The 27,012-nt window shown below is 38.1% G+C and overlaps 1 protein-coding gene and 1 long non-coding RNA gene across 2 annotated transcripts in view; one reads left to right on the top strand and one right to left on the bottom strand.

Moving 5' to 3' along the window:
- LOC131773421 (uncharacterized) overlaps window positions 1-27,012 on the bottom strand; it is a 134,632-nt gene that overhangs the window by 47,039 nt on the left and 60,581 nt on the right. The gene's annotated exons all lie outside the window — the stretch shown is intronic.
- On the top strand, window positions 971-27,012 carry LOC131797634 (uncharacterized). Its single transcript, XM_066174753.1, has 30 exons — window positions 971-1,038; window positions 1,231-1,407; window positions 2,221-2,266; window positions 3,975-4,079; window positions 4,181-4,461; window positions 5,015-5,150; window positions 6,612-6,725; window positions 7,402-7,527; window positions 8,038-8,160; window positions 9,063-9,182; window positions 15,362-15,481; window positions 15,767-15,886; window positions 16,172-16,291; window positions 16,878-17,000; window positions 17,697-17,831; window positions 18,328-18,450; window positions 19,344-19,514; window positions 19,814-19,923; window positions 20,050-20,108; window positions 20,264-20,403; window positions 20,731-21,021; window positions 21,106-21,402; window positions 21,793-22,092; window positions 22,533-23,002; window positions 23,389-23,483; window positions 23,629-23,785; window positions 24,211-24,277; window positions 24,664-24,935; window positions 26,020-26,182; window positions 26,981-27,012. The coding sequence occupies exons 2-30, from the start codon at window positions 1,366-1,368 to the stop codon at window positions 26,995-26,997; spliced, it is 4,443 nt and encodes a 1,480-aa protein (XP_066030850.1). The 5' UTR covers window positions 971-1,038; window positions 1,231-1,365; the 3' UTR covers window positions 26,998-27,012.

The raw sequence follows: 27,012 nt of genomic DNA, 5'->3' as shown, positions 1-27,012 counted from the left end.
GTGGGTTGCCCTTGGGTTGCCCGGCTCGGGATGGCCGCTGATACCCGCATAAAGAATTTTCCTTGTCCTGGACCGTCCTTGCAAATCATCGCTAAATTTTGACGAAATAGCACTACGAACCAATTAAATCCGATATTTGCCTATAGAATAGAGTAATCATCTCACTGTGAAAATTTCAAAGAATCCTGTGATCCGCCGAAATTCGAGTGGTCGGTTCTTTCGCGGACAGCCTCTTAAACTCTTTACGGTGGTCAATTTACGTTTTCAACTCTGCAGTTAACACTAAATTACCCTATTATACTCCCCCACCGACGCAGCACCACACTTTCTATAAAAACGTTTCTTTCCGAACGAGAGATCATTGTAGGAGCCACTGAGACGCAATTAATAAATAAACACTGCGAGCTTCGTGATGGTGATGGTGACAGGACAAGCTCTGCTTGCCGATAGGTTCCTTCGCGCATACCTCACATGAAAATTTAGTAGGAAGCTGTAGTTGTTTTTTTTTCCGTGTGATGCAATACATCAGTCAGAATCATAGGCGGCGCAAGCCCGACTTGAGGACCAAGCGAAGTATGACCCCCTTTATTTGATAGAAAGAAAACAATGGAAGATGGCAAAAATAACAGTTCACCTCTGGGACTAATGCTTTCTTAAAAGCAGTTTGCAGTTTATCGGAAATAATTCGCCTAGATTTTTTTTTTCGAGTCGAAGCGGGCAATTAAAGTTAACTATGTGTTGCATTTATGTTTATTATGTTGCGTTTTCTTCGTTATGCGACTCTGTTAATGGTGGATCATATTTTTGAACACCTGCCACGAGTGAATAGAACACGTTTTGTTGCGTGATCGCTCAAGGATGTTGAAGTTTCTTTAATTAAAAAGCTTACAGCTTGTTTAAATTAGCTGATATTCTCTAAATTACAAACACATCTTCGAGTGTGCTCCTTAAGATAATTTGCCCACTGAAACGACTGCGCTCAAGAGTAAGAGAGAAATAGAAAAATAGTATCCCAGTTGTCCTCTGCAAAACAGCAAAGTGAAGTAAGATCATCTCATTTTTCTTGTCAAAGTATTGTTTTATTGATTAGTTTTTCCTTTGAACTCCAAAAATTGAAATAGTTCGGTGACGTCATTGCTCCAACTTCCTTTTTCGACCCATCACTTAAGTCGCACAACTTCGATAGATGCCCAAACATTGGCCAATCAAAAGCGTTTCTCGTTTCCACAGAGACATCAGGTTGACATTGCAAAATAAGCCGGAGGAGACTAAAAGTACGCCACTCACATCCTTGATTCAGAGTCGTCTAAATTGAAGAGCTGGATTATTCCTAATGAAGATATTCTGAGAGTAATTTCTTTACCAATGACTTACTCAATTTTGAGACCATTCGCCTTCACTGAGATGGTAAGTTTTAATTTTAAACAATGCACCAATGTTTATGGATTTTATTTTTTTCTACCATATTTGCCTTGTACTTCTCGTAGAAACAAAACCATTGAAATTTATAGCGTCCTTAAGATGTGGTGTGAAATTTCATAGCCCGACTGTTTAATAATGACATATGCTCCTGCTAAGAGTAAGGAGAGTGGGGGAGGGGGCAGTGAGTAAACCTTGAAAGGATAAAGTATGGTAATTCTTTTGGTTATTTCAAAGATTAAAGAACTTATTTTCAAAATTTGTGGCGAGTGACTCAAAAATTCAAGATCTGTTGTTCTGTTCAGTGGCTACGTAAGTTAAAATCTACCTCCTGCGGAGATTTTGTTATGTTATTTTTGCTAAAAAATTAAAATAACAAGTTTCATGCAAGAATAAATGTCATAGCTCAACGACAAAAATGTAACAAAAAAAAATAGAAGGAAACAAAATTTTCAAAGTTAAAGACGATAGCTGCGATAGCAGACAATTTCGTGGCAGTAGCGAGACAAGAATAATATTAAGCAAAATTAGATTCATTCGTGATAAATTACTTACCTTGAACGGAAGCTCTTCGCATGGAACACCGTTTTAATTATAGATGTCATAAAGAGCTGTTTTCTAAAAATTACTCTGTTTTCATCATTTAACAAAGACACTTATCTCTTCCGCATGGTTCCTTTAAATACTCTAAATAAAACCCAATTGCGTGTGAAACCTATCCGCGTATTTGTCATCACATGTTGTGTTCGGCGCATTAAGTTTGCCTGAACGGACACTAATACTGTGTTTATTTCTCAACAGTTTTTCCTGGTCCTAGTTTTCATTCTTTGCCAAGTACAAGCTCAAGGTATTTGATGAATTTTCCTCGCAAGTTTTATATTCCGAGGATTTACCCTTAAAGTTATGTTATGGTCAATTTTTACGATGAAATCTATTTCTTGGGGATAAAGTTAGGATCAAGGTCTGTGCCTTTGAGCTATTGTATAACAGAAACGTGAATGGACCTTTATAGCTTATTGCAAACAAACGAAATAAGCGAAATTTTTAAAGCTCTTCCTAAACTTTTTATTTAAAAAAAATTCCAAAATTCAAAATGCCGCTATTCTTTACTAACTTGTTTTGTAATCTTTTTTTTTTGGACATAAACAATTGGGCACCCATTGTTATTCCTTGTCAATATTTTTCATCAATGTTTTAAGATATGATTCAAAATAGCACCTGCCTTATTCCATATTTTTATTATTACCTGGATTTAAGGTTTTTGTAATGAGGGAAATCTCTGACTTCATCAGAAGAGCGAATTGAATCCATCCCGACAGTAAAATTGGATATCTTACAACGGTTCATGGAAGCTGTAAATGTACTGGGTGCATCTATGACATTTCCTAAGAATCGTCTCTTTTGTTCAGTGGCTCTAATTTTTCGAAAAGGGGTAATAAAGGGTATAGACTACTTAAATTTATTAGATATACCTGCAGTTCATACGTCATGGATTAGGCTGCTACTGCTATTTAGGATCATTACAATCGAGTGTAATAAAAGCCCAAGTATGTAATTCAAATGACAGAAATTTTTTAAAAAATATGTAATCAATAAGCTCAGGAATGGAATTTTTTTTGTTTCGGCGTACCAAAATCACACGTAGAGTTAACGTGCAAACATTGAATGGTGGCTTGGATTGCAGTTCCGAAGTGTAGCATGTCACATTCTTTACCACGTGTCACAATTCCTTAAATATCCTCCCATGCCACTCAGCCCAAGCTAATCAACCTGCAGTACACGAGCGGATTCAAAGCTCTCGCATGAAATCGAGGCACGAATTCAGTTAATCCAAAATGGCGCCAAAACACTGAGATTAAAGCATCCAGAGAAGAAGTGACACAAATAGTCTCCGATTTGCTAACTTCAAACGTAAAACATCAAAAGTTTGGGTTCAGTTAAAATCATCCACCTAGATGATTCAGACAGATAAAATACTCTTGGATTTCTTGAGACAAAGAAAAAAGGCGCAAAGCAAAACAAACAGATGAGTGCGTGGCAATCATCATTGAATACTGCACGGTTTTTTAGTTAATTAAGTCAAGATTTTTTTTTCTAGCATTGTATACTTTGCTCGTACAAATCATATCAAGTGCAATGTCTAGAGGAAACCCATGAAGAAATTTTAAAACTTTTCTGATACCTCTTGCCATTTTCATGCACAAATGGCGAAATATTTCGATGCCACAGCAATAAGAAAACTTGAAAGTGTTCTGGCAGACCGTTCGATGCAACCTCGCCATTTTGCCCGGGAGAACATCTCTCATTTTCGATTCCCGTCCCTCATTCCTTTGCCCATTCATCTGTTTATTCATTCACCTATTCATTGATGCATTCGCTTATACATTTACTTATTTTCATCCATTCATTCATTTCTCAAGTCCAATCGCTGGTTAATTCTTTCATCGTTTTTATGTTCTATTCTGTTTGATTGTTCCTTTTTTCGTGTCCATCAGAAACGGAAATACTTGCAAAGAGTAGCATAAATCCACAATAGAGCTTTGAATCGTTTACAGATCCGTGCTCGAAGGAATCTTGCAAGAATGGTGGAACTTGTTACAGCGGTTCTGAGCGCTGCAGTTGTCACTGGGGATCCTCTGGAAATGACTGTCGCTTTGAGGGTAATGTAGAGTTGAGGATCCTTTTCCACAATTATTCATTACATGTGCACTGGAAGTTCTTCACACATAAATGTTTTGCCTTGATTTTACGTGTATAACAGGGTGCAATAGATCTCTTGGTATTCTGAGCGGTGAAATCAAAGATTGGAGGATCAAACCCAGTCCTGTGAGCCTGCTTCTTGAAGCGACAGGAGGAGCGGGGGACACTTGGAAACCCTACTGGTTTTATAGAGACCTATGGTTTCAGGTTGAACTCCATAATGGATACACCTGGGTTACTGGGATAGCGACACGAGGAAGGCTGATTGCATACGCGCTGCGTTATTTTGGCTACAGAGTTCGGATGCAGTGGTACACGGAGAGAGGACAAAGGCATGCCAAGGTCAAGGAAATAGCGTGAATCATACAGTAAAATCAAAAGACACAGAATGTTTTCTTGCGTCAGACCCAAAACATTTCTGAGAATCTGTGCAGACCCACAGGTCTCATGGAACAGAAAGAGGGGGGAGGGACTAAACCAACTAGACCACCCTGCTGAATTTTCCATGGTTATGATCAGTTATGGAGACGTGAAGATTAGTTGTTTCGAGAAAGTAACCCTCCTTGGAGATCAGTCTTACTGAAACCCCAAGAAGCTCCTCATATAAGTGATACATTTTCATTCTATAGGAGTTTGATTTGTAGAAATCCACTCAGGTCTAAGTATCTTGTACTAATCGTTTCTAATGGTTTTCGTTTACCCGTTGACGGTGCGAAAATGACCTTTCTGAGGTACATTAATTTAAGTTGTTGATATATGACTTCCAGAGTAGCGAGCATGTCAGTCTTCTTACTCTGCTGGAACAAGAGCGAAGACCTCGTAAGTATTTCAGCTGTTAGATGATTCTTTTTAAGGCCAGAAATAAAGTAAGCAAGGTATCTTTCTTAATTTCTAGATTTTCACTGGAAATAGACACAAATCTTTTGTTCGCAACAAACTTAAGACACCCATCAGAGCTAGATTCTTCCGTATCTATCCATTGACTTGGAGAGGAAAGATAAAAATGAGGATGAAGCTGTATGGTTGTAAAGGTAAGGTGGATGTAAACACTCATTTAAATGACAGGTAGAGAATAGATGGTAATTTCTGATTATATATATGGATATCGCTGAATTTTTTTTCACTGTTGGCTGATCGTAAGAGGCAAGGTGATCTTATAGTTTGAAGGCTATCCGGTCATCTCGTTCCATGGCCAAATCGTTCCAAGTCAGATTTTCCCACTCAACAGTCATATCATTTCACCAAATAATCAGTTCATTCCACGCATATAATATATATTTTCTAAACGTGTAAAGGTGATTTGAGTACCGACTAGCGATCAGAACATAGAGGTGCATGAACCAGAACAGGTTTCTCTCGCGAGTGATACTGTTTAACCCAAAAGCACTTTACATTTGACGCGCCAAACACGCAGGCTACGTAGTATTTTATTGAATATCCTTTGTTCTGTGTTGTGGTCAAAAGTCCACAAAGATATACCCTCGCTATTGTGTGAATAGCTCTCACATCGTTCCGTAATGCACACTGAAATTAACATACGACGCTCTCACTATTGCAAAAATAGTTCTAAAAATACTTTTGTCTATGTTCCGATCGCTACTCTGTATTCAGATTAAAGTTAAACATTTAGAAAATATATATTGTAAGTGTGACCCTCCGCGGGATTTCAGGGAATAAGGTGAACGCACGCACACGGCACGCTCGCACTCTAAAGAAAAATAACTAGCTTTTAACACGTTAGCTGCGTGCTAGCTACTTGCCTCATTAACTTCGTAGCCATTGTCTTGCTTCGCATGGTAGAAACAAAGGAACGTGTTAAGATATTGCTTATAATTTTGCACGATATAACACGATAACCGTGCCAATTTTATGAGACGCCTCTTAAAGTTGCTTTCGATTTGTAAGGGAAGTACGTCCAAAGCTTTAAGGCTTTTTAGCTCACCGATACACTAAGCTGATACGATACTCAGTATCCAGTGCAACTTCGGTCGCTAAATCGCCAAGCATAAAGGAATGTCTCGACTTGTTGTCCATAATTTAAGGCTGTGTTTGAGTTTTTTCCTTCATTTTTGAATTCGTCATTTTCTTGCAAAAAAACGGGCCGAACGAGCAAAGTCCTCTGCTCCTGAAATCGTGCATAAACTTTTGAAGGTAACAAGCACAAGCTTTTTGAAGTAATAAGAGCCAACATGTGTGATGCAAAGCAAATGGCTACTTCGTTGAGGGTAAATTGTGTTCTCACCCTGTTAAATTTGTAAAGCAATAAGTACGACAGTCCGTATGATGTAGTGGTAGCGCTTGCGCTCTTTAAATCGACGGTTCGATTCCTGTGCACCACGTGAACGTCATCTTTTTTATATTCTTTATCTGACGGAGTTTGCAAAACAATTCGACATCTCATATACTTTTTTGCCGTGAATGTTTCCTCTTTTTTTACAACTTTCGAATGGGATAGAAGATCCTCCTTATTTTCGCCTATTTGATTTCCCCAGACTTATGTTTGAGCATGCCATGTAAGAATGGAGGCAAATGCGTTCCTGATTATATCAACGAGAACTACACATGCGTTTGTCCTGATGGATTTTACGGTGATACCTGCAGATTAGGTAAATAAGCTTATTTTTTTTGCCATTAGTGTTCAATATGCACCATAATATTTATCGAGATGAAGTGGTGGTTAATGTTTGTGAATGGATTGAGAAGAATCCAATTTGGTCTGAAATTAAACATGCACGCTTTCCTAAAAGAACCGGGCGACCGTGAAGCGGAAAACCGATCTGTTCATCAACAAGGTCTTCTTATCGGTGAATTATACCTATGAAAAAAAAAAGAGAAATTGAGAAAATACAGGTCGGAAACGTTGTTTTTAAATATGAAAGTAATAATAGACGTTTTCACAAGAAAACGAAACCAATAATCTCTACAACAGCGCTCCCCGTATAGGTTGTACTACCGAATTACACAGGCAAGACGCCTACACTGTCCTGTTGATAACCAAATCGTAATGGCGATCACCATCACGTTCAACTCTTTTCTTACGGCTCTGAGATGGAAATTACACTCTGAAATGAACATTGAAGTGGTAGAAGGTAATTGTGAAAAGCTGCCTGTCAATTTGACAAAAATGCAAATGTTGCAAGGTTGATATCAAAACCCTTTTTTTTTTGTTTTTAAAAAAGCAAATAATTCATGACTCCAGAGTGAATCCTATTTGCCATTTCTCTATTCCATAAATTGTATTTAATTTAACCATTTAACTAACTGTCGGCATTTGTTTCACAGGTGACTTATGCAAGCTTAGTAAACCTTGCTTACATGAAGGTAACTGCTCAGCAGTCAGATCCTGGCCTTACTTCAAATGCACATGTCCTTCCAATTACACTGGTTTCGACTGTGGGTTCAAGATAGGTAATGCAAATATCCCCAAGTATAGTCCAGACACGTGGAAAGCACAAAGAAAAATAAACAGTAACCACAAGGGTGAAAGGTGAAACGAACGCACAAGCATAAAACGATCAAACAAAACAGATACAAAAAAAAAAGGTTGCTAAAAATTATGCAAAATGGTTTGAACTGTACATCAGTTTTTGGCGAGCGATAATATAAGGTTATCCCGGTATTGAGCGTTTTCAATTTAGTATCGAAAATGATCCATGTTTGTTTTTGTTTTGTTTTACTTCGCTCTTTGATTGGTTTAGAAAACCCGCGCTATCACCCCAACCAATAAAATGCTGAAACCAATCTCAAATTGAATCCCTCCCCCCCTCCCTCCACCTTCCCCTTATATTTTCCGGCATTTTCAGAGGGTTGCTTATTCTTACTATGAGGTCTCATTGCTTAAAGATTACACTTAATATTACAACTGCTCTAACATGTAAATCCAAACGTACATACTGCAATCCTCTTTTCTTTCCACAGGTGATCCATGCAATAATAGCTTTTGTCGTAATAATAGCACATGTCAGCGTATAGAATCCTGGCCGTACAGCCAATGTGATTGTACTTCTGGATACGCTGGTTTTAATTGTGGAACTGAGATAGGTATGAAATAGCGTAAAACCTCAATTTACAACGGTGGGCGCAATGCAATGTGTCCAATGAGTAACCAATCTTACCCTACTAGTACCTTTCACCACTTGGGTGAAATACCACTGATCTAGAATGGGTTCCTAACAGGCTAGTTACTCTGGACTGACCAGAATCCTTTATAATAAATAATTGAATCAATTCTCCAAGTCCCTTACTCAGGTGGGAGCAAAGAGAGACTATAAACGTCCTAGTTCATACAGCTTAAAGAGCGATGGACAGTCGGGAAAAGCATTTCCTAGGCATAAACTGATAAATAACTGGTGATTTTGTTTGCTAGAACAAGCTATGAATTTCTCGACCCTTGCTCTAACACTTCCTGTCAAAGGGTTGGACTTGTTTGCTCGTAAATTGGTCCATTGATTTTCACTTAGAAAACTGCCTTATTCCATCAGGTAAATGATCTTCCATTATTAAACTCGAAGGGCTTTAATTGGGAGAGTTCTCTAAACACATTAATTTTTCTGAGCGAAATTTGTGTAGTGGCATTTCTATTGCATTTATTTTTTTCGCATCTTTCTTTCTTATTACTTTCCTACAAGTCTATCACCAAAGAGTCAAAGGAAGATATGTCTGATTCAAAAAATCATAGTGTGAGTACATCGTGTCTGATCGTGGAATTTCCAATCCCTTTGTGTCTTTGACTGAGCGGTATTCATTGAAACAGGGCTATGTTTGAATGAATAACTGGAAAAAATATATTGAACTCGTCCTTCCATTGGAGGATGATTCAAATTGATAATAAAACATACTTTTTAGGAAGACGCTCGATCATATAATCCCGGGTAATAGAGCAATAACAGACCCTAAACAGCCGACATATGTAAAAATGTTCAATTTTTTGGTTTTTTTATTAGGTTATACCTGTCAGCCTGATCCATGTCGGAATGGAGGAACTTGCTCAGTAGATGGCAAAGGATATTTCACATGTAGTTGTCCTAAACGATTCTTTGGATATTATTGTCAACATGAACGAGGTAATCTGAAAAATACCGGAAACTCCTAGATTTAAAGAAATGAAAATATACGAATTTAAGTTTTCAGTGAATAAACATCTCTTTTGTAGTTAATTTTTGCACATCTTTCTTTCCTATTACTTTCCTACAAGTCTATCACCAAAGAGTCAAAGGAAGATATGTCTGATTCAACAACAAATAGATGCGAACGCTTGTTGCACAAACAATCATAGTGTGAGTACATCGTGGCTGATCGTGAAATTTCCAACCCCTTTGTGTCTCTTACTGAGAGCTACGCATTGAAACAGGGCTATGTTTGAATGAATAACTCACGCTTGGAAATTTTGACCTCAAATTGGGCCAAACTCTTTCGGCCGCGCAGGGTCTGGGCCCATGTACACAAACAAATCAAAATGGCGTCCCAAAGTGAGCCTGACCAAGAAGAACTTTTTAATGGGATCAAAGGAGCATTAAAGCGGCAGAAATCGAAATTCGAACGCCAGATTTCAAATGTTCACAAGTTGAAAGATCTAGATGAGACATTTAACGCACTAGAGAAACTGGCCGAAGCTGTTGTGAAAGGAAAATATGGTCCCCTTCGCTATCGACACGAGCATGAAATCAGTCATGTATATCCAATGTTGGAACGAACAATGATAATAGCTAAGAATGGAATTAATACACGCCTTACTCCACGGATGAGTAAAATCCATCCTTGGGTGATCTGTTTCGATGTTCCGATGCCGCAGGAAGTGTTCAGTCTATTAAACAAAGGGATCGTAAATCGCACAAGTTATGGTGTAGATGTTTCGGAGAAACCCGGTTCAGTGACAATAACATTCACAAATATGAGAAGACTGTGTGCTTTGTTCAATAAATTTGAGGACTGCGAAGCATTTACAAAGGAGCTAGGAGCTGGAAAAGGGGTGGTAAAACTTATTGTTGACGACAGGAAGAATGGAATTATGAGATACAAGTTTAAAGAGGAAATTTTACAATTTAATTTCCATTACGGGTACTGGAATGCATTTGGCATCATTCAGCATTGAAACAGGAGCAGTTTGTTTTTCCAGTATTGATTGGATGCAGTGGTACATTCTTAAATTGTAATCGAGTCGAGACAACAACATATATGTAATAGATGTTATATTTATGATTTTATACACTTCTAACACAATTGTGGGTACATTAATTGTCTTATATGTTATTGTTGCAATGCCCTCAGTGGAATTAAAATAAAGAAAAGGGGAACAGTCTCTGGCAGACCCCTAACAATAAAAATTATTCTCTTAAGGAAACTATTAAGCAGATTTACTAACAACACTGTACATTTAGAATATTCGTTACATTTAGAATATTTTTGACATTTATTATAGTTATAATTACATTTATATTCTTAATTAATTTAAATTTAAATCTGTATTTGTAATTGTATTGTGTTTAGCTGAAAAACCCTTTCTAGGGAGCATCAATAAAAGTATGTATGTATGTATGTATGTATGTATGTATGTATGTATGTATGTATGTATGTATGTATGTATGTATGTATGTATGTATGTATGTATGTATGTATGTATGTATGTATGTATGTATGTATGTATGTATGTATGTATGTATGTATGTATGTATGTATGTATGTATGTATGTATGTATGTATGTATGTATGTATGTATGTATGTATGTATGTATGTATGTATGTATGTATGTATGTATGTATGTATGTATGTATGTATGTATGTATGTATGTATGTATGTATGTATGTATGTATGTATGTATGTATGTATGTATGTATGTATGTATGTATGTATGTATGTATGTATGTATGTATGTATGTATGTATGTATGTTTATGTATGTATGTATGTATGTATGTATGTATGTATGTATGTATGTATGTATGTATGTATGTATGTATGTATGTATGTATGTATGTATGTATGTATGTATGTATGTATGTATGTATGTATGTATGTATGTATGTATGTATGTATGTATGTATGTATGTATGTATGTATGTATGTATGTATGTATGTATGTATGTATGTATGTATGTATGTATGTATGTATGTATGTATGTATGTATGTATGTATGTATGTATGTATGTATGTATGTATGTATGTATGTATGTATGTATGTATGTATGTATGTATGTATGTATGTATGTATGTATGTATGTATGTATGTATGTATGTATGTATGTATGTATGTATGTATGTATGTATGTATGTATGTATGTATGTATGTATGTATGTATGTATGTATGTATGTATGTATGTATGTATGTATGTATGTATGTATGTATGTATGTATGTATGTATGTATGTATGTATGTATGTATGTATGTATGTATGTATGTATGTATGTATGTATGTATGTATGTATGTATGTATGTATGTATGTATGTATGTATGTATGTATGTATGTATGTATGTATGTATGTATGTATGTATGTATGTATGTATGTATGTATGTATGTATGTATGTATGTATGTATGTATGTATGTATGTATGTATGTATGTATGTATGTATGTATGTATGTATGTATGTATGTATGTATGTATGTATGTATGTATGTATGTATGTATGTATGTATGTATGTATGTATGTATGTATGTATGTATGTATGTATGTATGTATGTATGTATGTATGTATGTATGTATTAAAATAAAATTTCTTTCCCGGTTATTAAAATAGGTTCACGCTCTCAGAATTTGTTATTATTATGAAAATAATTGAGGTAGCCGGAGAGTGTCTGACACATGATCCCAATTCTGTTATTTCTTTGGTACAATGTTTTGACTCCGATTTATAGTTAGTCGGAGACACGGTGGCCTAGTGGTTAGCGCGCTGGACTCCGGATCCAGAGGTCCGGGTTCGAGCCCTGGTTAGGTCATTGTGTTGTGTTCTTGGGCAAGACACTTTACTCCATAGTGCTTCTCTCCACCCAGGAGTATAAATGGGTACCAGCAAACTGTCAGGGAAACCTGACAATAGTTGCTTCATGCTACGGAAACTGGGATAAGCTCTGGCAGTCATGGGCCACTAGGCTTGTAAGACTAAGCCACGACCAAGTTAAGACAAGTACTTCAAACACTCTCTAGTAGGCTTTCCCTCCGCAACAGACTTCTTGATCTCATCCATGAATTTATGACCACAAAAGAAACATTTGTCGTCGTGTTCACCTTTGGAAAACCCACAGGAGCAAAAGTGTTGTGCATCTGTGGTAATGCGATTGGGGATGAGGCTGTCTCTTGATTGATGATATGTCAAGAGAGATGGCTGGCGGAGAGGGAGCCAAAGTTTACTGATGTAATCATGCCTGAATACCTGATTCCAGCGGTCTTTATAAAGGCTGTTTCTTGCATAGCTGGCAATTTGAACATGCTTGGCTTCCCTCCCTTGCATGGTGTTCACTCCTAATCCAGTTTCATATTTCTCAAATACCCACTGGGTGTGAACTGGGACCAAATGTCCAATGCTCCAAACTGTCCCTGATACAGTGCCTGTGAAGAGTGTGACTGCTGTGAAGTAATCCCGAGCTAAGACCTTGAGTTCATCAATGGCTGGCTGAGTAATGTGGTACATTGAAAAAATGGAGGCACAATCTCTGAGCTTCATTGCAATGAAAACAATGAACAAAAGTTTCATAAGCAATTTGGGATCATCTGAATCCCCCCTGATGGCATTCACAAGGTACATAAACCCATGCAAAATAAGTCTTGAGTCCTTTCCAGTCAGTCTGTAAGAAAAGTCTTTGTCCTTAGACCTATCTTCCAGCATCCACTTTCCTAGCTGCTTTTTCAAACGTCCAGCTTTTACATCACACTCTAGTGCCTTCATGTACCTTGACATTGCACATGCTGGGGATAGGTCTGATAGGCTGGAGATCTTCTGTGGGAGGTTACTTGAAGAAATTGCTAGGTTTAATAGCATTGTGTGTAAATGCTGTACCCCATTGTTTTTAAGGTGAAGGGGCTCTACAACCTCTTTATCACACAACTTTCCAATCAGTGGCTGAAATTCCTGCCTTGATTTATTACTGGCAATAAATTTGGTGATTTTTGTTCTTTTTGTTGAGGCTGCAAGGCTGGAGGGAAGCTTTGCCTTAAAACTTTCTACCTGTTTGGCAATGTTTAATCTATCTTTGTATGGCCATGGTTTCCACTTGCAATCATTCATTAGCCCAAATTTTCCATTCAGTGTAACACAGTCCTCTTTTGATACATTTGCAAAGCTGGAAAAATAAGTGGCAGCATTGTTAAGTTCCCCATTAAGGAAAGCCAGAAATTTCATGTCTGAGGGAACCAGTTCAAAAGTGAAGGTTACTTGCTTCTCTGACACTGTATATGTTTTCTTCTCAATTGCTTCAATCTTGGAGGTTAATTGCAGAGTAAATTGCTCTACACATGGGTGGTCTTCTTTGCAGTTGGCACCAAATAAAAGAAAATTGTCATTTGGGCTAGCCACTCTTGGCCCAACATTTAAGAAACTCACCAACCAGGACATTGACTCATCCCACTTCCCAAAGGGTGCTCCATCCCCCCCAATTGCCACTTTAAAGGATCCTTCTTTGTGACCAAACCAATTAAGTTTGTCATTGTCCTTTCTAAATTCATTTGTTTCAAAGTAAAATTGACTAAGCATAATTAGCATTGTCTCTAAGTCTCTGTAGACCCCATCAACTCGTTGATCCCTGGGTAAGGTAGTGCACAGTGTTTCTCTCACTGACAAGGTCTCTCCAACATTGATTTCTTCAATTTTGTGCATGAGAGCACTGTAAGCAAGTGGCCTTGGAATGGGAACTCCAAAGCCAAATTTGATTCTCTCCCTTGAAAGATAACCTTTCATGGTTCTTTTCCCAGTATGTCTCATAACCATTGCTGATCTCCCCTGCTGGTATTTTACTTTTCCAATGATCCCCCCTGCATACAGTAGAGATAAGGAACGGATGAAATTTTCATTGCTTTCCTCGTACTCCTTCGCTTGAGCATTTATTTTCATCGCAGCTGCCCTTTTAAGCTTTTTAGAAGAATCGAAATATTTAGAAATATCAGCCATTTTGCCACATTTGAGAACAGTGGAAAACATTCCATCAAGAGCAGGAGTTCTATCTTCCACGGAACCTCCGTTCACCTCTGAAGCAGCAATTAGGGTCTCTAATTGCCTTCTGTGGGCACTTCGTCTCGGTAAATTTAATTTACCCTCTCCAGTGAGTTCAGTTTGGCTTTTTTTCCTACTTGTAGAAGTGTTTTGCAAGATTTCAAATGCTGTCGCACGGCTTTGAGTTGGCGGGGTCACCTCAAGCTCAAGCTGATCCACACATTCTCGTATTTTCTCGCCATTTTTTTGTAGGCGCTCTAACTTTTTTCTCAGAGCAGAGAGCTCTTTACTCTTTGACAGATACTCTTTTCGAAGGGTAGCCCTTTCTCTAGCTAGTTCAGCTACAGGGAATCGTTTCTTCTGCGAAAATGCAAGCGATCTCCGAGGGGTTCTTCTCTTCTTACTTCCCATTGCCCGATCGCCACGGTCATGGGCCACAGGCTATTTCCTTTCAATTAAAATTGAGTATTTTTGTTACAAATTTTTACACATATGAAAGCAAAATTATGACCGCTCAACTCGAAATTATAAACGATCAATATCTCTTCTGTGGTTCTACCGTTTCCTTTTTGAGCAAAACGAGTGCTTTAACATTATTTACCTCCGTTTTTGAAGTCGACTGAAGACTTATATTTGTAACTGCGATCGTTCTTTGGAGCCCTGTGTTCACTACGAATGCAAAAATCAAGAAATATGGACAAAGTCGATGAATCAGATATCAAACTAAAGCTTGAAAGGAATAGATTTTATTTTTTAGCGCCAAACGTTTGTTTTCATTACAAGTCTCCCGCAAACAGGCAAAATAGATGACTCCCCGGGTCCCTCTGAGTCGCCATGAAAATGGCCGAGCGAAATTTGGCCTTAAAAGGACTGGAATCTAGTGGACATTTCCTTGGCCCAATTTGAGGTCAAAATTTCCAAGCGTGACTGGAAAAATATATATTGAACTCGTCCATCCATTAGAGGATGAATTAAATTCAAAATAAAACATACTTTTTAGGAAGACGTTCGATCATATAATCCTGCGTAAGAGACCAATAGCACACCCTAAACAGCCGACATATGTAAAAATGCTCAATTTTTTTGTTTTTTATTAGTTAATAACTGTCAGTCTCATCTATGTCTGAATGGAGGAACTTGCTCACAGGATGGCACAGGATATTTCAGATGTAGTTGTCCTGCACGATTCTTTGGCAATTTCTGTGAATATAAACAAGGTAATCTGAAAAATGTCGGAGACCTTTAGATTTCAGGCAATGGATGTAGTTTTAGCAGTCCTAAACGATTCTTTGGATATTACTGTCAACATGAACGAGGTAATCTAAAAAATGTATTGGAAAAATATATATTGAACTCGTCCTTCCATTAGAGGATGAATTAAATTCAAAGTAAAACCTTCTTTTTAGGAAGACACTCGATCATATAATCCTGCGTAAGAGACCAATAACAGGCCCTAAGCAGCCGAAAGATATAAATATGTTCAATTTTTTGTTTTTTATCAGTTCATAACTGTCAGTCTCATCTATGTCTGAATGGAGGAACTTGCTCACAGGATGGCACAGGATATTTCAGATGTAGTTGTCCTGCACGATTCTTTGGCTATTTCTGTGAATATAAACGAGGTAATCTGAAAAATGTCGGAGACCTTTAGATTTCAAGCAATGGATGTAGTTTTAGTTGTCCTAAACGATTCTTTGGATATTACTGTCAACATGAACGAGGTAATCTAAAAAATGTATTGGAAAAATATATATTGAACTCGTCCTTCCATTAGAGGATGAATTAAATTCAAAGTAAAACCTTCTTTTTAGGAAGACACTCGATCATATAATCCTGCGTAAGAGACCAATAACAGGCCCTAAGCAGCCGAAAGATATAAATATGTTCAATTTTTTGTTTTTTATCAGTTCATAACTGTCAGTCTCATCCATGTCTGAATGGAGGAACTTGCTCACAGTATGGCACAAGATATTTCAGATGTAGTTGTCCTGCACGATTCTTTGGCTATTTCTGTGAATATAAACAAGGTAATCTGAAAAATTTCGGAGACCTTTAGATTTAAAGCAATGAATGTATACAAACTTAAGTTTTCAGCGAATAAACTAGTAGCAGAATCATATTCTATATAAAGCTTTTTTTGTACTATTTCTGCACGATAAACTTTGCAGAGATATCACAGCTAAGATTATCAGAGAAAAGGGTATATACCTTACGAGGAGCGACTGTGAACCAAATGAACATGCATGTAAAGGATCTTGCGTGTGGGGGACGGTGTTGCCCAAGGCCAGATTAGCAAATTGCTTTTGTATCCTATTGGCTCAAAACGTGGTGCAGTTTTTCGTATGAAACGGATGAAATCCGGCTGCACGATTAACCTTTGATTATAAGTCTCTGGGCTCTTTTCTAGTCGTATATAATACCCAATAGCACACTCTTGACGATGGGGTAGTTTAGAACTCAATAAGTTAAAATCTCTAGATCGAGGTATTGGTAACCGTGTTAATTTTTTCTTAAGTTTGGAATATATTTGAAATCCGCTTAAAAATAACTAGTACGATAAAACACTTCGTATCTTAACATCATAGTATTCAAAAGTTATGCTTTTTTCAACAGATTATGTGTGTTCCGCCAACCCTTGTCTCAATGAAGGAACCTGTACACCAAATAACAACTCACTGGGTTTTGAATGCAGCTGCCCTTCCGGGTATATTGGATTTAATTGTGGCCTTCAAAGAGGTGAAAGAGTTTTCTTAGTTGATAACTTTCTCTCCGCTGTCCTAGTTTGTATGATTCCATATATTCAGGGCAAGAGTTCAATCGGTCAATCAGTTGGTTACATTTCATGGAATTTATTATATTAATTCAATCCATTGGTCATTCCGATTGTTTTTCTGTAAGTCAGTCACTAATTCATCTAGTTGCCCGTTGGCTCGTTCCATTACTATCTCATTCACCTCACCAGTCTTTAGGTTGCTCAGTTGGTCGGTCGGTCGGTCGGTCGGTCGGTCGGTCAGCCGATCTGTCAGTCATTCAGACAGTCAGTCAAACACCAAGTCAGGCCAACAGTCAGTCTTTGAATCAGTAGCACATTAAGCCTCTCATTCGTTAAGAAAGATAAACAACCAACTTGTCAGTCGGTCGGTCATTGGCATGGTCATACTGGTTGCTCAAACATCAATCGACCTACCAACAAATTGATAAATCAATCAATCGATCTGTCAATCAATCCTTCACTAAATTTATTCACCAATCCTTTTATTCACAAGGTTCTTTTTCGAAAATTTTACAATAAGCGTTATAAATTGTCTTTCTTACACCAGGTTTACATAAAAATAGAAGGAATTATAACTTGATAATTTACGATTTACCTATTGAATTACAGAGTTGTCGAAGTATATGGTCTGCAATTAACTTAGTGACATATTTCAACAGGCAATCCGTGTTCAGATTCAGATAACCCCGAACCTTGCAAAAATGGCGGAAACTGTACGCAGCAGGATACTGCTTTGGGATACACATGCAAATGCACAACGGACTATATTGGGTTTAACTGTGGCTTTCTAAAAGGTGATGCATATTCTAAAAACATATATCCTAAAGGAAATCTCAACTAATGGAACACCTCGTCGCTGAATTATTCAAAAATATATTTGTAGTAAATGAAGAACTTAGTGCGAGAAAAATCCAACTAGACATAGACTCCTTTCAAACTAGAATTCTGCGTGTGTTGCCATGTTGAATCGTATGATGAGTCGCAATTGCCACTATCATCGTTATGATCTCATTGTTTTGTTGATAATAGTGGCCACCTTATGACGCAATATGAGTCAAACTTTAGACATCCGGCAAAATTCCATGACGTGGATGTCGATATTTTTCTCTAAGAAAGGAAAGTTGTCTCAGAATCTCATTTACCAGTGGGGATCTCCTTATATATTTATGTCAGTCTGTTTTGAATCCAACTTGTGTTAAGGCAAGAACGGCAAAAATCTTCCATGCCAAATTTAACCAGTTGGTCCCGCCATTTCTTCGTCACTTACGCTGTGTTTTTACGTCTTCACAGACGATCCTTGTTTTCCTAACCCTTGTCGAAACGGTGGAAATTGCTCCAGAGACATTAGTCTGAAGGATTTTATTTGCAATTGCACCTTTGGATTTATTGGTAAAAGATGTGAGAGCAAGATAGGTTAGTTTGTCTGAGATTTACTTGTACCACTGTGGTGTTAATTATCTCTTGGCACCTTAATTGGCAATGACAATAGAACTGACAGAAATCGTGCCAATTTGGGCCCTAGTCAAACTCAAGATTAACAAAATCGGACGACCACGAAACGTCCGCTTATTAAACGATCAAAAATGTTTAAAAAAAAAAAAGCCAAACAAAGTTGCCATCGATTAAACTTTTCATTAAGCAAAACAGAGAACTCGGCGAAATGAATATTTCAATTTGAATCATATGCGTGCTTTTGAATTGAATGAGCGTGCAATCCGAATCTGATTTAAAATCAAAAGCATGATTTCACAGCAAAATTGCATGAAACCAAGATCAATTACCACGTTATTGCATCCATTCTGAAATAAGAATTCAATTCCACATACACAAGATTTTTTGGTTCCTACAAATAATTATTGATCCAATACTGATCTGGTTTATAAAAAAATTTTCTAAAGTTCTTATTAATTTTTACCTCTACAATTGCAAAGACGTGATCGGACAGTCCGAGAGGAACCAACTGTGATGTGCATGTAGCACCTTTCATGGTTGATTAAAGTAAACCCTAAAATCGGTATGCACATCCTTCACAGTGTTCTCTTCTCGTTTCCTACGGCACTGAAAGGAGAAATTGTTTTTAGAAAGAAGAATTGTTTGCTTTATTCTTATTGCTTGCATGTGTGATCCAGTGATAAGACTCTAGGGCGAAATTATATGTTCGTCACTCTTGGTTGTTAAGGGTTAAGCAAAGTCATTTAGCAAACATAATTCCACAATTGGTTAAACTCTTATGAATTGGAAGATGCAAGGATGGAAGGAAAAATATCGTCACTTTGCCTTTAACATCATACGTTGTATTTATGTAGTTCATGGTAATTGGAGTCTGTGGACGCCATGGCCGAACTGTAACAAGCCGTGTAATAACGGAACACGAAAAAGGAGGCGTGCTTGTGATAACCCCAGGCCAGCTTTTGGTGGGAAAAACTGCACAGGGTTAACCTATGAGTCCGAGCACTGTAACCAAGAAAAGTGTCCAGGTGGAAGAATTCTCAATCTCTTCTTTTTATTAGCATGTTAAGTGTTGCACCTTGAAGCTCAAAGGTCAAACGAGGTGACGAAAAAGAAATGGAGGTCACTTTTCATCCTAGATAAGAGTCCTTTTTCAGTCAAAGTTTCACTCGAGAAGTGACATGTAAGGTTCAGCTGTATTGCTTTCGGTGCTGAGTGTTTCTGGCAATCAATCTGGTTTGAACAGGCGGCCCCTACAGCATCAGATATCCATTAACTGTGAAGAACAAAAAAAAAGAGCTTCTGCTCACTTCTCTTCTCTTTTCAGCGGAGAATGTAAAATACCAGGTTAAACTAAGAGATGAAACATGGGAAAATTATCTTGCGGAGCTAGGAAGTACAAAATACGTGGAACTTGCGAATCGAACTAAAAAAGCTGTAAATATATCACTTTTATTATTTCTTTTCGTAATTTTTTGATTTTTCAAATAAGTTGAATTTAATTTCGTTAGCTTTTGATTATATATGGCTCGGTAAAAGTGTCTATATTATTTTCTCTTTTAGGTCGAGGACTTTTACCACAAGAGGAATGAAAATGTTAAAGTTGATGAGCTCAAGTTCAAGTAAACCCTTTAGATCAATAGCCTATTTTTACCTCTCACAGCCGTGCAATTCTTCTCACAATGAATTTAAATACACGTTGTTTAGGGTCATCAGAATCCGTTTTTTAAAAAGGTTTGGCTTTGCATATCGTAATCGAATCTATCATTTGTTATAGGAAAGGAAGTGTAATTTGTAGTTTTAACGTCACCTACGAGAGCATAGACTCGCTACAGATCGTCTCTTTCCTGGAGGAAATAGCAGGAGGATTACTGGGGGACATTCCAGTTGAGTTAGACAAGATCGAAACCAGTAACGGTAAGGATAGCAAAGTTTATCAGCCAGAGTGCTTAGGAATTATTTGTGTCTGTGTAATGAATGACGCATGCTTAGATTAAGCGCGCATTTACCAGGGCATCAGCTATCGTTTCAGTGATAACGTCGGCGATCTATTACTGAAAAGATCTATGGCAACATGGAATCTTCTTGTTTAATATAAGGAGGAAGCTAAAAGTTGTTAAGAGGGATGTCACGTTTGCGTCTTTCCTTTTCATAAATCATAAGAGGCAATCGAAATGTATGTTAACTTCTGCTGATCACATAATTGTTGTTGTTGTTTTTTTGGTTTTTTGTTTTATCTCCCAGTACCCAAACGAGCTCCTGTGGTTTTGGAAACCAACAGCACAAAATCGACGAGTATTGTCATAAAGTGGAGGCAAAATCACTCCAACCCAACTCTGGGTAACATGATCGTCTACAAAGAAGCTAACGAAAAGTTCAAGACTAACACCATGAAGTCAGTTCCACTCGATGCATCTGAAGCGATCCTGGAGGATTTGAAAAAGTTCACAAATTATACCATCCGTGTGTTTGCCTTTTCGAGTAAAGGCAATGGGGTGCCAAGTGACGCTGTCAATGTAAGAACTCAAGAAGATGGTAAGTTCAGGAAGATAAGACTATGAAGAACTTTAACATTTCTTTCTGGCCTCTTTACGTTATCAAGCATGTATTGTGTCCTAGTGCCAAGTGAGCCACCCCCTGACATTGTTGTCAAATCAACAAGTTCAAGTACAATTCATGTGTCCTGGGGGCCAATCAGCCAAGCTTTCGTACACGGGATACTTATGGGATACGAAGTTAGTTACGCAAAGGATGAAGAGTCATCGGCATGGGACAACAAGACACTTGATGCCAACGAACATGAAACAGTTTTAAGTGACCTGGAATATTTCACTCCGTACAAAGTTGTGATCTGCGCGAGAACATCTCAAGGATGTGGAAAAAATGTCTCTCGCAATGCTACCACATTTGGTGATGGTGAGTTGAAGATTTTTTGGTAGAAAATGATCTAACTACAAATCTATTCTCAATCTCTTGAGACTTTCAATCTCTCTTTAAAACTTTCGGTAGCCGGCGGAAACCTTTCGACCAAATTGGGGTTTATTTAGGTTACTTAAAGAAAAGAAGGTCACGGGGCCCACTAAAAACTGTATTTATCTTATGGCCGACATACAGTCGGTGTGCGATGATCATTTACATTGCTAAGAAAATCGTCCGTCTATGTATGTATCTTTCCATGCACTCTCGTGAGAGAAAACTCCCCAAGGGGGCTTTTCACTCATTTAATCGCTTGCTAATCATCGTTTTTCTATGGGTAGAAATTTTCAATTATAGTACCAACATGTTTTGCTTTTGCCTTTACTCTAGTACCTAGTAAGCCTCCACAAAACGTGACAGCTGAGAGATTAAAGGCTGCAGACTCCATCAACGTCACCTGGAATGAAGTGCCGTTTGGTCACGTGAATGGTCTGTTGATGGGATATTCCATAAAGTACCGAAGGGTGAAGACAGCCGAGAAAAATGTAGTTCACTTGGAGGAGACGGCCATAGCAAAATCAACTGATTTCTGGATAGTACTCAATGTTCAAACCTACTCGGTTTATAAAATCGAAGTGGCGGCTTTTACTCAAAAGGGCCTGGGGCCTTATAGTGAATATATCTATGGTGGTAGGTATAAGTATAAATAATTTGGAATAGCTTAACGCTGTAATCACTGAGTTTAATGACAATGTACAAAGTGTCCACCATAGAGAGTTTCAAAGCTGAGCGAATGCTTGAATAGCTAGCCTCTCTGAATTACAGATGTTTGGACTTATCCCCTCCTTAACATGTCATGTCAATATTGAGAGATCCATCATTCTTAAACACAGGGTGGGGTTGGGGGGAGGGAGATTTTGGAGGATCGCATGATTTTCTGGGGGAATGGTTAGAGTGGACTATAGAACATTGACTACTAATGAATACTACTGAGCCTTATGGGGGATCAGGTCAATGTTATTATGATAGAAGTAAAGTCTTACGGACCCCACTTCCCTGGCGATGAATAATTATCGGTCCCTAACAATTTGGTGAATATCTCTCATCCATATTTTTCGTTTACTTTAAAGAAACCTGTCGCTGTCCAAAGACTCTTTACACGAACTATTGGTCAACCCCGCCGTATCTAAAAGCGAATCTAAAAGGAAACACTCTGGATGGCATTTTTAGTCACATTGTCACAGATATGATTTATTCAGCTTGTGGAGAGTGTCCTGCATACGGTTTCACCGAAATCAACTTGACTTCAAACGGAAATGGACAGCGATCCGGCAAGGAAAGCCTTGTAGACGTTCTTGGTGACATCGATGAAGTTCCACAAATAAGTTTTCCAATGTACGGCAACAGATACGTAACAAGATTTGGGGGCGTTCACCCTTATGTCAACCTTGTGGAGTCCCCTGGGTTGGCTTTTGTCGCCGCCAAGAGGACTCCAGGAGCAGCTGCAAGAAACATTGTAAGCACTGTGTTTTCGTGCTTTCCTCTGGTACTACTGTCTGCATTTATGGCCTTTCTTTCCGGGTTCATTATATGGCTTTTGGTGAGTATATTTTATTTCGCTGTTATTCATTCAAAAAACGAAAGCTTTTTAGGAGTAGAGTTTTGGACTCAACTTCACCACCTTCAAGAGATAATGCAATAATGGTAATAATGATGTGAATATTCTCATGACCTGTTTTCTGGAAAAAGTATGGATACTATAGGGAGAAATTGCATGTCAATCACCTTTAGGAGTTCAAGGGTTAACTGAGTCTGTGAACCGCCCATAAGGAAGTATATCGCTTTCGTGGATTGCACCTCAATAGTGCTGTGTACCTTATAACCTAAGTAGACTTCAAATTTTTGTTCGTTTTGTTTTGTTTTGTTAATTGAAGTTAAATCATTGGGAATGTTTCTCTCGTCATCGTTCCCTATCTCATTATTCAGGATATGAAGAACAACCCAGATCAGTTTCCAGCCTGTTTTAGCAAAGGTATCGGCGAAGGATTCTGGTGGTCGTTCGTCTCCATGACTACCGTTGGGTAAGCAAACCCTTAACATTTGTTATTTCTGCCGAATCTCTTATCGGTGTTTACTTCTTAGCAGCCATTTTTCGTTATCGTGAACCCAAGCCCCTCCTCTCCTCTCTGTATGTTCACTTGACTGTCTGTCTGTTTTTGTTTTCAGTTATGGAGACCGTTTCCCCTCTTCTGTTCCTGCCCGTATTTTTGGTATCGCATGGACCCTCACTGGAATCGTTATTATCTCAATTCTTATTAGTGCGATTGCATCGGCGCTGACGATTGTCAACGTTCCATACCCAATCAAATTGTACGGTGCAAAGGTGCGTTTCGATTGTAAATACATAATCAGTTTTCTTATACACGCGGCACAGCAGGCTACATGGCATTACTTCATCTTACTTTACTAACTAATTGAAATCTCACGCTGCTTGTCTCTAGTTTTATCTAAAAAACAAAGGAGTGGATTCCATTTCCTTCAGGGACTGTAAATTACGTATGCCGTATATCAGAATCTAATGGGAACTGGAAACTGGTACATGAACTGGATGAGAAAATGTAGCGATCGCATTACTGATGGTCTTGCCACGGAAATAGTTACAGACATAGTTACAGCATTGTTACGGAAATAATAACTCTTCATTGTTACTGGAAATGACTGTTTTACAGACTTAGCGTAATCGAGCATGCCCTTTTAAAACGTTCAGTAAATATCAGTTCTGATAGTAATTCTTTGAATTTAACTTAGATTGGAGCAATTCAAAACTCCACGGAACATCGAATTGGCACCCTAAAGAATGCAATAGTAAATGAAGGTAAAACATGAATCCCTAATCCCTACTGGTCATTAGGATATTTTGTGAGTATATCTGGTGGGTTGAAAAAATGGGGGGGCTCCGAAGCCTGCTTGCGAGAACGCGAGTTGCACGCGCGCTTAAAAGCTAACATGTACGAGAGAGATGCCGAAATAAACAGAAGTAACCTAGTCACGAGTCGCTATAGTTTTGCATGTGATTGGCCGCGAGAATGGAGTGTGCTATATTAAATGACCAATTACGAAACAGAGTAGGACAAAATTTAGTAATCCGTAATCCCTTTCGACTCTTATTTAGGAGTTGAAATAACCTGTTAATAGTCCTTCAGATTAGAATTTTAAAATGTGCAAGGCAAAAAATTTTTTTCTAATTGTTTTTATCCACAGAAAAGAAATATAAAAATCTTGAAGAAATTCGTGCAGCGCTCGAGGATGGAGAAATTGAGGGTGCCCTTATAGACACGTACGTTGCTGCAGATCACAAGAGCGAACTTTTCAGTGACAGAATCTATGTGAAGGAGATTTTGGACCAGCCACTTGGCTATGGAGTTGTTCTTTCAGGAGCAGCAGTGAATGTGGAGCAGAGATGTCGGGACTTCATCAACCTGCACATGAGTAATATATTCCACATGATAACCATCTCGACAAAGACACTTGATGTAAGTGAAATTCATAGTTGTTATTTTAATATTTGATATTAAAGTTCAATAACGCGCGCTTTCACTAGCTGAAAGAGAATACTGTATGAGAGCATCGAGCATTGAGCTGAGCTAAAGTTGTCGCGCCATCTGCTAAGCTGTACTATGTCGAACCCTTTCCTGGACTTCTCTCAAACCTTTTTTTCGTTAACTGAAAGTGAAATTTCGGAATAAGTGAGCCGACAAGTAGCGAAAGAAGACCCAACAAAGGTTTGCAAACATGCTAGGTGCCGTAATTTGCGCTATTACAACGTGAGCAGAGACGAAAATCCTCAATGAGAAAGTGAAATGGACAGTCCGAGTTTTGAAGGTTTTTACCCTCCCTACACTTTCTTCGTGCTGTGGCCGCTTCCTGCGTGCTTTTACAACTGCACAGAGCACAATCAAGGCTTCCCTGTTTGTTAAGTAAAGGCTTAGTTAATGCAACCAATAGTGACTCTTTAAAATGGAGTTGTATTTCCTAGGTGGACTCATTATCAGTGATAAAACCAGGGAGAAGTACGTGGTCCGGACCACAACCCTACCCCCATCAGACCGATGAATGTTTGCAAACTTCTTCCATCACCAGGGTCTTATATTAATGCTCAACCTAAGATATTTTAAATCTAAGGGACAGTCATAATTTCCCGTCAGAGTGGGAAGTGGGAATAGTATTATTTGGATGTGTCACAATAACATTTGCCTGATCCTACCCAAAGGCTCTGTAGTATTCTAGTTATCCCCTACATTGTCGGTCAATTTTCCATAACCCCACTACCCTCCCCTATAGGTTATAAAATCGCTTCTCCTCCCTATCCCCTTTCTGTTCTGTTAGCGACGACTGATCCCCTCCCTTCCCCCCTGAAAACCGTGCGATCCCCCCAAAACTTCAAGCTCCTTGCAGGTGATCAATAATGGCTGGTCACATATTATACCTGGCCCGTATAATTTTTTTCTTTGACTGTATTTTTTAATTGATTAAAAATACTTTCGTGGTTGTTGTTGTTGCTGTTGTTGTTACTGTCGAGTTTTCATTTCTGTGCTTATTTCTTGTGGTCTCTCGCAGCCTGCTCCTCCAGATGAAAATGTGGAATCAAGTACAGACTTGTTCGACGGTTCCTCCGTTATGTTCCGCATGGCCTTAGCTTCCTTGTCTGGAATGCTTGGATTAGCAATCATTGCTGGGATAACTTACCACTATCTGATTTTCGTTCCACGCCAAAAGAGAGGTAAGACGTCTTATCTCTTATCTTGAGTGAATATTTTTCAGGAATAAGTACAGGTAAAATCGAAAATTCTATGTATTTCTAAGCATTCCTGTACCCAGATATTTCATGGCCAATCAGCTGTTACACCGTAGGATCTTGGTACGAGATTAATTACAGGCAATCATAGCGCTTTGAAGTTTGGCTACTAAGGAATTGGAATTCTTACCTATTAACCCAACAACTCCTAAAAGTGATTAACATGCATCTTGTACCTATAAGGAAAGAGAGAAGCAATTCAGGATAATAACACAATTGAATTACGTTACAGAGTCGCTGGTCACGGTGTATTTTAGAATGCGCCGTTATCGCCGGTTACACCGAATAGAATCCTGGGGTTCGGTTCTGAATTGTTCATAGAGGTTTGAATAGCGTAAGCTGTCAGAACTCAAATATAAAATAACATAAGCCAAATTTTTAAAATGAGTTTGCATTATAATATTGACCTAAAGCTAATCAAATTATGATATTCGATACGTTTTGTTGACGTCTTTCGTCACGAGATAGTAAAATTTGCCAAATTTTGGCCTTTTAAAAATTTTAAAGTATTAATCCGTGTGGTCTAAAGCTCTCTCCTACTATATTTCCAACTTAAATGGTTAAAATCAAAGATTTATCGAGCTACTTATATAAAACGGTCGGAGGTTGCTCAATGAACTCATTTGCATAATCGGCTGTCAACCTAGCGAAATCGGTAAAACTTTAAAGTCACCACGGCGAGGAAAATTGATAAGTGCAGGATGTTTTTATATTTTTCTGCAGCCAAACGTCTTGTTTGAAGAAATAAAGCGGAG

This window comes from Pocillopora verrucosa, chromosome 11 (assembly GCF_036669915.1).
Source record: "Pocillopora verrucosa isolate sample1 chromosome 11, ASM3666991v2, whole genome shotgun sequence".
In the NCBI taxonomy this organism is placed as follows: domain Eukaryota; kingdom Metazoa; phylum Cnidaria; class Anthozoa; order Scleractinia; family Pocilloporidae; genus Pocillopora; species Pocillopora verrucosa.
Note: the sequence above shows the minus strand (reverse complement) of the source record. Positions and strands in the feature narration are given on the sequence as shown.

Coding starts and splice junctions, on each gene's coding strand:
- LOC131797634 (XM_066174753.1), top strand. CDS start 1,366: ATGACTTACTCAATTTTGAGACCATTCGCCTTCACTGAGATG. Junction 15,482..15,766: donor TTTCTGTGAATATAAACAAG/GTAATCTGAAAA, acceptor GTTTTTTATCAG/TTCATAACTGTCAGTCTCAT. Junction 23,786..24,210: donor TCAAATTGTACGGTGCAAAG/GTGCGTTTCGAT, acceptor AATTTAACTTAG/ATTGGAGCAATTCAAAACTC.